Genomic DNA, 12,601 nt, shown 5'->3' on the forward strand with positions numbered 1-12,601 from the left:
ATAAAAAAAAACCCTACACCCATCAACCTTTCACCCATCAAATCATACTTTTTCACCTAGGGAATTAAAACTCCACTACCACTCTCCTCAAACAAATAAAACACTTTCACCAATCAAATACCTAGTTACCCCCCATTTGACCTGCCATAAACTAAAACCCCTTTTTCAAATCCTACAATTTTTTTTATTTTTACTAAGTTCCTCCCTTTACCATCTTCAAAACCACCACCCACCACCTCTTTCTTTCAAACCAACCACCCCACCATGGTCCGCACCAACGACCGCGCAGCACAAGAACCACCCTCAGTGGTAAACCGACGTCAACACCATTTCTCCGCTCCACCCTTTGGCACCATCGACTCCGATAAGTCTCCTCCATCTCCGCTACTGCAACCGCGCCGTCCTAGAAGAAACTGTAGCCCAACTCCGATAATTGTAGTCTACCCGTCCCATGAGCCACCCAATTCAGCTGACCATCCTCCAAACAGCCCAGTCGAACCACCAAACTCATCCGACAGCCAAGACCGCCTATCCCCCCGACCAAACGTCCATACACATCAACCAACACAACTGGGGCCTTCGAGAAGAATTTCGCGACCTCCGAATGATGGTGCTAAACCACATTCAACGCAAAGACGAACCCGAGGTCGCCAACAGCTACCTTTAGCCGGTTCATCAACTCCGTCAGCAGACGATACTGAATATTGCGAAAATGAAACGGAAAATCAGGACACTGAGTATCACCCACGTGAGTGAGGTCAATTTCGACAAGAAAGAGGATTCATACCCCCGAAGAACAGATTTCACGGGAATCTAACGTTCACGAACCCGGCATATCAAGCATAATTCGAACAAATCTAACATTGCCCTCTTCTGATATGTAAGCACGTCGACTCATTCTCATTATATTCTTTAGATATTGAAGAATCTGTTAATCAATATTTTGATGCTATTGGGTGGACTGATTTTGCTGCCATTGATGAACCTGCATATTATGAGTTGGTTTTTAAATTTTATTCTACATTTTACTTCGAGCGTTCTGCTAACACCACAAATACGCCTCATGCTGTCAATTTTCGCTTGCTAGGTGTGCATCATAATCTGTCCATTTCTGAGTTTAATGTTGCTTTGGGATTCGTTAGTGACGACTATTTAGCAACTAATGACTATTATGACTCATTTCTCGACATACCATCTGACTTTGATGCTAATGAAGCTTTAGCATTGTTAACCGAAATGAGACAGATTTCGTACGATCCGAAACGTTACAAGGACATAGGAATTCATAGTCCTGCACTTCGATACATACATCGATTCCTTGCTTTCAATTTTTCTGGATGTAGTGATGCGCCTGCCTCTTTAACTAGGACTGAATTATTTTTCTATGGTGCATGCATTCGGGTAGGAAGGTAAATTTAGGCTATTGGTTTGCTATTCAGTTTCAACATGTTTTGAGGTTGAATCGGCCACTAATTTTGGGTACTTACATCACACTTTTAGCTTCCAATTTGAATCCATCAGCTATCAATTTTAGTTATTTGAATTTGGCATACAAAACGGACTCTTTAGATACGTACTGCTTAGATTCTATGGGGTTACTTGCCGGTACCCCTTCTTCTTTTTATTTTGTTTCTCTAGGTACGAGAACAGATCGGTTGCATCGTGTATTTCGACGAAGATACCAGCACAAAACGGAGCCTCCAACTTCCGTCAAATCTCGGTTAACCCGAATTGAGGAAGGACTCGAATCTTTACGCACCTTAGTGACAGACGTTCTTACACACCTATGAGACCACCCTCCACGATGTTGAAATACATGGGGAGTTTCTTTTTTTCTTTATTTTTCTTACTTATTTTTGCTTTTTATTCCTTAACTTACATTGGGACAATGTAAAATAAGTAGGGGAGGGAAATATAAATTGGTTCAAATTTGCTTATACGTTATCATCTTTTTGCATGTTTTGCATAGAAGGTAAATAATTTCGTTGATAAAATAGGATGGTCCACTTATGGTTTGTCATATTTAGCTATTTAGAACTTTATGTATAAACTTTTCAATAGATTTTTCATCTTTGAATGCAGAAAAAAGAAAAGAAAAGAAAAAACAATACTCTTCTGATATGAATGTTAAGAGTGAAAATTGGGGTTGTACAATGGTCCGAGTAACCAGAATGTGGTGCTTGGGTTGTCATCACATCTCGAGTAAAAAGGTTCGTGTAGCTGTCCAAATTTCTTTGCACTCACTTCGCTAACAAGTTATCATGAGTAGGGCGAAATAACCCGCTTATAGACGTCAGAAACGAGTAACCGGAACATGGTGCTTGGGTTGTCATCATGTCTCGCGTAAAAAAAATTGAAAATACCCTAAGTACAAAAATAATAAAATGAGTGGTAAGTCTTTCTTATTTCTTAGGCTAAGTTATTTGAGATGATTATATGAAAAGACTAAATTGTTGAATTGTGCAAACCATGGGGGTCAAGTCCTATTATGGAGGAAAGTTTTCCTTTTGCAGATACATACAAAATGCTCGAGGACTAGCATGAGCTAAGTAGGGGGATTTGATTAAATGCTAAAATTACATATTTTATGTAATTAAATTGGTTAATTTATGAGAGTGCACCACTGATTTTTCCATGTTTATGTTGAATTTTGTGCAGGGGCGCAATTTAGGGCTAAATAAAAGAAAAAGAAAATAATTGGGCTAGATTGAAGAAAGAAGCAAAGAAGAAGGACCAAAGCAGAATTTTTCCAAGATGTAATTAGATGAAATTTTTGTTGACTTAGTGGGAGATTATGTTGAGATTTTTATATCATGGATTATTTTATTTCTTTGATTTTCTATAGTTAGTGGCTCTTAATTTAGCAAAGCCACTAGTATAAATAGGGGGCTACATTGTTTATTTATTCATCAAGTCATAAATCAAGCTTTCATCTTTGAATGCAATCTCTTCTTCATTCTAACGAAGCTATTTGTTGTTTTTGGTTTCTTTTTCTTTCAATTTATTAATTTCTAGTTTGTCACCAACTTAAACCATTTACAATTTCTTTTTCAAACTTCCTTTTCATTTCCAGTAGCTAGCCATCCCACTTTAATACACTACCAAAATTTCAGCCCCCATACTTAATCACGCCACCCATTCTTTTTACCCATTTTTACCTTATTTAATTTATCCAACTCCAATATGCCCCAAACCTTAGTTAACTAAATTCATTTTCAGTTTTAGGTCGGAATTAGCCTCGTCAAAACCCGTGAGTTACGAACCCGAGAAATTTAAATCCTAAATTCTAGTACTTATTATTTCTCCGGATTAAGAGTATGATTTTGTCAACTCACAAAGTCAGATTAACACTAAGTCAAAAAAGACGTCATTTGAGTTAGTGTGGTTAGACGTACAGTTGGAATTCCGAAAGGATCAATTGTCTGATTGGTTTTCCGTTAACATATTGGCGTGCCAAGTGGGGATTGTTGTTTGGTTCCGTCAAGGGAAGTAGTAACCAGATTTAAATGTCCCACGCGGCTGAGGGCATTGGTTAAAGCTAGGCTCTTCTAAAACGCAAAGCTGCCGGAGTTCTTAATCACGAACGTTTCGTTGGTTGTTCGATTGGTAAGGGTTAGTTATTGGACATTCCATAACTAATTTACACAAGGAAGAGTTGGTGTCCGAGGCATCCTTGGTAGCTATAACTAGCTTATTAGAAAAGAAGAGTTCATCTAATCTCGTAACATAACTGTGCCGTTAAACCATTTAGAATATCATTGGATACATAGGTATTACACACGAGGTGTACTGAACTGTAATCTGTCAATTCTTATACATGTATGCTCATACGAGCTGTAAACAGTAAGCTCTTTCGAGCTAAATAACGGGAAGCTCATGTGAGCTGAATAACGGGAAGCTCATGCGAGCTGAGTATCGGGAAGCTCATAAGAGCTGTGATGTGTCCGCAACACATGTAGGGCCCCAACCAAATTAGTAACCCTAATGACATGTCATTTGTATCCTACGAATTCCTAAGGTTCAATCGGGGCTCAATAATTGTCAAATATACAACCGGTATTTATTTATGGCAATTATACAATTCACAAACAATAATTCAATTAAAGACATATAAATGTATACTTTAATTACACAAACTTACCTCAACGAGTTTACGTAGATACGAAGGCGACTAATCCGATAATTTTCTTTTGCCTCGATCTAACTCCATATATAATGACCCGATAGCCACGGGTGTCAGAAAGTGCATTTTCGAGACTCTGTTACTGTAAATCGGACTTGTAAATATTTATAATAAATATTTACGAAGTTAGTTGTGTAGTTAATTAAGCTTTGGTTAGGTGAAATTGTATGAATTAAGAGTAATTAGGTAAAATTAAAGGGACCAAAGGAGCAATTATGCCAATGGTCATAATTGAGGCGGCATAAGTATATATATTATAAATATTTAAATTTAAAATATATATTATAATATTATAATATTAAAACTTAAAAGTTAAGTGTATATATATTGTTATATTATAATGATAAAGTAAAAGAAAAAGAATGAGAGAAAGAAACGAAACAGAGAAGGAAAGAAAGAAAAGAAAAAAAGAAAGAAAGAAGGAGAAAAGTTAAGGTTTCAAGGGTTCAAAGCTCAATTGGTTAGTCAATTTAGTCCCTTTTTCTTGTAATTTTTATGTTTTTGGAATCCCGGTATTAAATACTACTCGAACTATGTCAAAATTTTAGAAATTATTAAGTTTTTAAGTGATGTTTATGTTGAATAATTTTAGTATTAGAGATTAAATTGATAAATTTTTAATTTAGAAATGAAAAAAAGATTGAATTGTAGAATAAATTGTAAAGTTTGAGTATTAGGGACTAAATTGTGAAAATTCAAAATTTAGGGATTTAAGTGAAATTGGGGAGTTAAATCTAATCTAAAGTGGAATTTGTATGAAAATATAAGATTGATTGTGAAGAAATAAAATTAGTCTCGATTTAGAGACTAAATTGGAATTTAGGTAAATATTGAGTAAAAATTGAAATATTAAATATGAGATTGAATTGTGTTGTATTGATGAATTTTAATTGTTTTAATTCCATAGCTAACGTTATACCGGAATCCTCGACTAAAAAGGGAAAAGATAAAGTCGACGAGGAATAGCTCGGAATTTCTGGTTTGTATTTCTATAATCCGAAACTAGTTATTAATTTTTATTTTTATGATTTAATGCATATGGTAAGTGTTGAGGTGAATATTTGGCACTTTGACATTGAATTGAATTAAAAGTTGATTGAATGGATTGAATTAATATATATTATGAATATTAATGTGAAATTTGAATATTGGATATTTGTTGTATTTGGAAAGTGAATTGAAACCCCATTAACTGTATCGGGCTGAGTCGGATATAGATGGCATGCCATAGGATTGGAAGAGTTCAGAGATTTCTTCGACTTCTAGCTGATGAGACATTGGGTGTCAATTTATTACTTCGGATTAATTCGATGGGGCACTGGGTGCCAATTTACTTCGGTTTAACCGATGAGACATTGGGTGTCAATTTATTACTTCGAATTATCCGATGAGGCACTGGGTTCCAAACTGGTGTGTTTTGGTTGGATCCGTGTATCTGTTCGAGTCCAAGTCATGTTAATATGGGTAAATGAATAATAAAGTCTTATAATTGATATTGAAATGGAATGATATGAGAAATAAAGTGGAATAGTGAATTGAATATGGTATGGATAAAGCAATTGCATAAATGAAATGTGATTAAAATCGTGAAAAGCTATTTCTATAGCAAGTGATGGAAAATTTAGTATTGTATGGTTTTAAATGTTCAATTGTGCTTAACATTTTATTATACATATTATATTGTTTTATTTTTAAATATTCAGATTATAGAAATACCATTGAGTTTTTACTCAGTGTATGGTGTTGTTTTCCGTGCGCAGGTTAGGTACTTAATTTTGATCGTCGATTCAACATCCAACAACAATCCCGAACTCAAACGTGGTGATGTTTTTCCTTTTGTGTCAGCATGTACCTAGGGTGTCTAAATATTAATCATTTTGTGGATTGATTGTAAATAAGATTATAAGTTAATATTGGATGGTTTATACATATAAATATGTGTTGATGTTTGAGGTCATATTATAACAAGTTTAAGTTAATGTTTAAATGAATATGAAATAGGTAAAATAGATTGAATTTGACATGTTTACAACTTGGATTTGAATGATATAATTGTGGTACCTATGAGGATACATTGATTAGTCACCTAGGATGATTGTTTGACATATTTTGGATGTATTTAATTGTGTTTTAAATTGGTTAAACGAATGATTTTTGAGTTGCTTATTGTCCAAGCTTGCAGGGAATGATAAACTTGTTGTTAAAGGTACATTTTGAGTCCACACAGCCAGACACACGGGCGTGTGAACCCTGCAGCTTTGAAAATTTTTAATATTTTACGAAAAATTCTCTGAGTCTCCGAATTAGTCCCGATTTGTTTCTAACACATATTTTGGGCCTCGATGGCTCAAATAAGGGACATTACGTATGAATTTAATTGGTTTTTGACATGAATATTATGTGATATCAATGTATAAATTTATGTTTGTTTGATTGATAAGTTTCGGTAATGCTCCGAAACCTTATTCTGGCGATGGATATGGGTTAGAGGTGTTACACCGTATTGGTCTAACTGAATCTATACGAATGAATTTAATTCAATTCAATATAACTCTCATTCAATTTAGTCCAACACACATTTTTGGAAAAATTAATATTGTGCCCCTATACTTTTAATCCATTGCAATTTAGTCCCTAGGCTTGGAAAATGACTTTCATGCAATTTAATCCTTACTCAAGCCTATTAAATTTTTATACATATTAATAGCAGCCCACATAATTCAAAATTTCACAATTTTACCATAAATTTATCATCTTTTTCAATTTAATCCCTAATTAATAATTTCATCAAAATTTTCTTTACAAAAGTTGTTTATCTTATAACAACCTTTCATTTTCTATCATAAAACTTCAAAATATACTCATCAATGGGAAAACCCTATTACTTTAACAATTTTGCAAATTAATCCCCGAGCTAGCTAGATTAAGCTATTACGATCTTGGAAACATAAAAATTATTAAAAACAGGAAATAATACATACCTAATTAAGCAAAACAAGCTTGCTAATATCTCAAGCTTCCATGGCTAGGTTTTCTCTCTTTTCTTTTTTCTTTTTGGTGGTAGATGATGATAATAGATTATTTTATTTTATTTTATTTTATTTATTATAACTTTAATTGATAATTTCAAAAATTAACCTTAATGTTTCATGAAATTTCTAATGATGACTATTCATGCTTATCCACTAAGCATTTTAATGATCTATTTACTATATAAGGACCTCCAATTTCAAATTCTATAGCTATTTAATACCAATAGCTATTAGAACTCAACTTTTGCACTTAATGCAATTTAGTCCTATTTATCAAATTAGACATGTAAACGATAAAATTTCTTAACAAAATTTTTCTATGGTATTTTTATCATACTATAGACCATATAATAATAATGATAAATTTTTTCTGTCTTCGAATTTGTGGTTCCAAAATCATTGTTCCGATTTCACTGAAAACGGGTTGGTACAATGAGTTATCAAAATGATTTCATTAAGAATAATATGGAAACATTTTAAAATTTAGAAGGAGATTAATTTAATTAATTTCAATATTACAGTAACAAATCGATTAACATTATCAAGGGATAACTTTTTTTCCAACAATTTATTTAATTGGTTTTTATGTTTTGAAATTTAAATTTTCAATATTGAAATAAACAATTAAAATTTTCGGCAATATGATAAACAAGTACAATTTGACAATTTTTTAATGCATTATTTTAGTTTCTACCACTTTTTCACTTTAATCCTTAATTTTTTTTACTCCAATCAATACTGAATATTTTTTTGGTGACTAAAATGACAACGACCTAAAAGTTGAGTGACCCAAAACGAAAGGTTGAACATGATATGATATGTACAAGTTAATTGTCATTAGAGATTTAATAATTGGGTAACTAAAATGAAAGCACCCAAAAAAGTTGAATGACAAAATTGCAAGATTTTATTTTAAGTGACCAAAATGAAAACACCTTACAAATTTGGTGATCAGCTAGGTAGTCTACCATTTAAAATATATGTATAAAAAATTCTTGTCATTAGCCTCTTGATAGCCATACATTGGTTATTTCTATCACCTCATAAAAAAAAACTAACATTATTAGTATTTTAGAGTAACTCCTATAACAATTGACAAGTTTAAGTATCAAATTTGATAAAAAAAATTAAATACCAAATTAAAATAAGTTTCAAATTAAGATATTAAATTTTACATTAAACTATATAATTTTGATACCTTTGATCTGAGTTGTATAGCATAAAGTAATATATACATATAAAAGAAAGAGAAAATAGGACAAATAAACTAATGGCACGAAGAACTATATTAATCATTTAAATTGGTATCAATAAGTGTTACGTATAATGGTAAGACACGTTGTACTTTTAAAAGGAAAATTTAAGTTCGAATTTGGGAGACAATATTATTGAAATGAATAGTCACTAACTCCAAACATGAATCATAATTGTAATATGGATTTAATGTAAACTAGTAAACTATGAGTATCGGGGGATTCTTGGACATAGATTGAATTTGTGCACTGCGCATCGCACTGATAACTGCTGTAAGTTGCTGATCATGTCTCGGTAACATGGAACACATGTTGTGCTGCACTGCTTTTAAATTTGAAGCTGAATTGCAGCATCCATTACCAAATCCTGCAATATGCTGTCTGCTAACTTGATAATAACTTCCTCTGTAACGAACCGGAGATTGAACCACGTTCCCGATTTGGCCAAGTCGTTTTCAACAAGTTGTTGTAATGTTTGTTGGGGCAGCTCTGTTAAGAGTACCCAATCAACATGTCTCAACACCTCATGAACGATGTCTTTGGAGAACCGAGCCGGTCGAGGTCTCGGGTCAAGAAGTGATATCCATGGAGAGCATCTAAAATAACACCGATACATCTCCGAAAGGACTTCGTTGATGTAGCTGAAAATCAGTCTATGATGATCAGTACTACAGGACTTGTGATGCCATAATTTGACATTATCAAACATAGATGAATCAAGCATTTGATCTGCCAAATTCCATTTCCTAAAGAGTTCATCCCAATTCAGACCAGAGATTTGCAGAACTGATCTTATGTATTTGGACAAAGATTCTTGCTTATCTATTGAAGTGCCTGCATTGTTCTTCATGTCCAAATGGGATTCCACATGAGAAGATTCATAGAGTTCTTCAATATTTATACAAAATGATTCAACTGGTGGCTCAGCTGCACCATATGCAGATGTTAACTAAATTACTCTATAATACATATTGTTGAGAGAGGGGAGGTCGGTTTCAGTCCCTCAAAAAGTAGAGGTATTATGTCTGGCGTGTCTATACTCAATTTTATCTTCAGGTTTTGTCTTTCAACTCTGAAGAGAGCCCCAATGGGTTCAAAGAGTTTAGGGAGTGCCTCATCACCAAGGAAGTCGGGAGACAAACCCAGGTATAAAACTAAGCATAGACAATCCAGAGACAATATAGTCTAACCAAGTGGTAGTCTTATTACCCACTAATGCCATATAAAGGCATGGATTCAAACCTTGCCAAGGTCAAATGCTCACATTTCCTTGGTTTAAGGCTCTCCTTAAATTTCATGAACCCATCAGGCCTCTCCTTGGAGTTGGGAGACAAAACCCGATAATAAAACCGAGTATAAACATCCCGAGCACAATAACTCTACTGTTTGATCTGAGACCGACGTCCCCTCAAACACATACAATTAAAGTAGTTTGTAGTTTAAGGATTTTACCTGCTGGAGATACAGTGCTAGGAGATATATGGCCAATGGTACTCTTCTTTGCACCACCATGCAATCCATCATACAAGGGCTGTGCCTCTATAGCTTCAATGGTAACAGAACTTAAGCAACCACTCATGTTTTCTATTTGAACCCTCCTCTTGTATCCATTAACAGTTGAAAAGGGTGAAAATCTCATCTGTGGAGAATCAAACCCATGTTCCCTGTCCCTTCCTGGTGTAACCATAGGCAACACGTCATGTTCAGGCAAAGACTTTAATAGGTCTGAGGTTGTATAGCAAATTTCAGTGGATGAAGCAGCTTTGTTTCCAATGCATGAACCAAAGTCCTGAGTTATATTGACATCACGGGATGATTCGGGTTTTTTTCGATCATGGGACACCTGCCACTGCTCTTTTCTCTTCGCCCTTAAACCATGTGTCAATTTCCTTTTTATGTGTTGAAAAGACAACAATGTTGGCCTAACACCCCTGTCTTTTTTACTATAATGAGACTTTGGTGATGGCCAATTACTGATTCTATTAGGACAGTTTTGTTTGACAGCCTTCAAGACAACTATTGTGTTCAATGGTTGGGACAGTGATGATGTTTTTGTTTGCTGTTTCTTTGCCTGAGAATCACATAATTCATGAACATGTTTCACCAGCAGTGAATTTGGATCCTGCAGGAGTTTCATCAACAATTCCTTGTTGGAGTTCGAAATCTCCAATGCATCGATAAAATCCGTAGACTGGTTACTTATTAACCTTTGATTTATGAATGCTTCGACCGCTTCATTCATGCGAACTCGAAGATTAATCTTAGTGTGATGATCATCCTTCCTACCTCTGTTAGTTACCATATTTCGATCAGAAAACCGCCTATACCCCTCCGTTGCTGCATTACTAGCTCGAGCCGGATAACGACTCTTGGTTACCTTCCTAAGGTCTTCACTAGAGGGAAAATTAGGCTTATTCCTTGTATAACCATTGCCTCCTGCAGTATAATTACACCTGGTTGGGCATCGTTACAACCATAAGAACTTATCAGTACATAAGATTATGATGAGATTCTTACCTTTAGACGGTCTGTTTGCGAGCTTACGACGGCGAAAATTGAGGAAGCGAATTAATCCCCAGGCACATCCTGATTTGTACTTTTCGTAGATTACAGGAGTTTTAGATGACAGCATAGGGCTCCGAGGCAATGTCGTGCCCATTTTGGGTGGATGATGAGTTACTAATTATGATGGCACATTTTGCGTCTCCTGTCCATGAAACAACAACCTCCATTTTCATTTACGGCTCATTTAGAATTCCAAAAGCACACAAGGAATCAAACAAGAACAAGAGAAAGTACCTGAAATGTTGTCTTCTTCAAGTAGTAGAAGAGGAGAAAGAACAGAACAGGACAGGACGGGACAGAATCAACCTCCCTTGTTTCAGTATCGTGGAAACAAGGGCTTTCTATTCATGCTTCAACTCTCTCTGAAGTTCTGAACCATTCACATAAAATATATACAAAAACTTGCAATGCACACACATTTTCAATTTTTCATGCATTGTTCATCATCTCCAAAAGTCAATTAAAAAAAAAAAAGAACTGTCCTTTCATCCACCCATGTGAGCATCTTTCATTTTATTTTATTTTAATTTTTTAATGAGTTTCTTTAGCTTGGTCAATATATGAGGTCTGAAGAGTTATTGTTATAAGAATGGTGGTCTGGCATTTGGTTCATATGAGCCATTTTGGATGAAGATTGAAGAATGGTAAAAGAGTTATTATAAGTTAGACATTTTAATATACAAATCATATATCAGCCTTTATGGCAATGAATGGGCAATGGGGTAATCGTCGTGTTGAAATTAAGTTGTATATTTTTATGAGAGTTAAAATATAATTTTTCAATGTTAATAACCTATTTTTTTTATAAATGTTAAAAGATTAAATTAAAATTTATTATTTTTAAAAAATTAAAATATAATTTAATTTTTTCTCAATTAAAATTTTGTAAATTTTAAGAGATCAATATTGCAATTATACATTTTAAGGGGCGGAGCGACTGTAGGGGTAAACTTTCAAATGAAGCAAAAATACCATTCATCACAAATTCTCTCATTGATGTTTCCTTTTTTTCCCTTCAGCCTTATATATATGTATTTGGAGTTTATTTTCTGAGGAATAATTTGAGTTCGAATCATAATTGTATAAAAATAAAAATAAAAATAAAATAAAAGGTAAACTACACTTAATATCATTAAGTTATTAGTAAATTTAAGTTTTGATCATTTAACTTTAAAAAATTTGCAAAATGATTATTAAACTATTCGAAAGCTTTTGTTTAAGTCATTAATTAATAAAACTATTAGTAATCATCTTTCCATGTCAACTGCCATGCCAGCACTTAATGACATGTCATGGCCTTCAACGGAAAATTAATTCAAATAGCTTAATTGAGTGCACTTTTCGATGATGGACTTAATTGATTTTTTAATTATTTTCAGAAGACTTATTTGATATTTCAACTTTTTTTTATGCAATCCACACTTCTACCCCTCAAACTCTTAAATTGAAGAAAAAATATGCTTAAGCACGCTTGAAATAAGACACAATTAATTATTTTATAAAAAATTTAAATACATAATTAGTATAAAAGTTTTTTTAATTTCACAAATAATATTAAAATTTTTATT

At 33.7% G+C, this 12,601-nt stretch overlaps 1 protein-coding gene across 1 annotated transcript; it reads right to left on the reverse strand.

Annotated features, from left to right (window-relative positions):
- Window positions 1-8,574: 8,574 nt before the first annotated feature.
- LOC107936684 (uncharacterized) lies at window positions 8,575-11,539 on the reverse strand. The gene is made up of 4 exons (XM_016869430.2): window positions 11,268-11,539; window positions 10,986-11,175; window positions 9,921-10,904; window positions 8,575-9,395 (listed from the first exon to the last, which is right to left on the reverse strand). Exons 2-4 carry the CDS (start codon window positions 11,125-11,127, stop codon window positions 8,797-8,799), a joined length of 1,725 nt encoding a protein of 574 aa, XP_016724919.1. The 5' UTR covers window positions 11,128-11,175; window positions 11,268-11,539; the 3' UTR covers window positions 8,575-8,796.
- Window positions 11,540-12,601: the final 1,062 nt, after the last annotated feature.

The sequence above is a fragment of the Gossypium hirsutum genome, chromosome D08 (assembly GCF_007990345.1).
Source record: "Gossypium hirsutum isolate 1008001.06 chromosome D08, Gossypium_hirsutum_v2.1, whole genome shotgun sequence".
NCBI classification, from domain to species: Eukaryota; Viridiplantae; Streptophyta; class Magnoliopsida; order Malvales; family Malvaceae; genus Gossypium; species Gossypium hirsutum.

What these genes read in the sequence shown, in the direction of transcription:
- LOC107936684 (XM_016869430.2), bottom strand. Translation starts at nt 11,127, where the DNA reads ATGGGCACGACATTGCCTCGGAGCCCTATGCTGTCATCTAAAACTCCT. An exon ending in CGCAAACAGACCGTCTAAAG is followed by an intron (nt 10,905 to 10,985) that starts GTAAGAATCTCA and finishes ATTATACTGCAG; the next exon opens with GAGGCAATGGTTATACAAGG. An exon ending in TAGCACTGTATCTCCAGCAG is followed by an intron (nt 9,396 to 9,920) that starts GTAAAATCCTTA and finishes CATATGGTGCAG; the next exon opens with CTGAGCCACCAGTTGAATCA.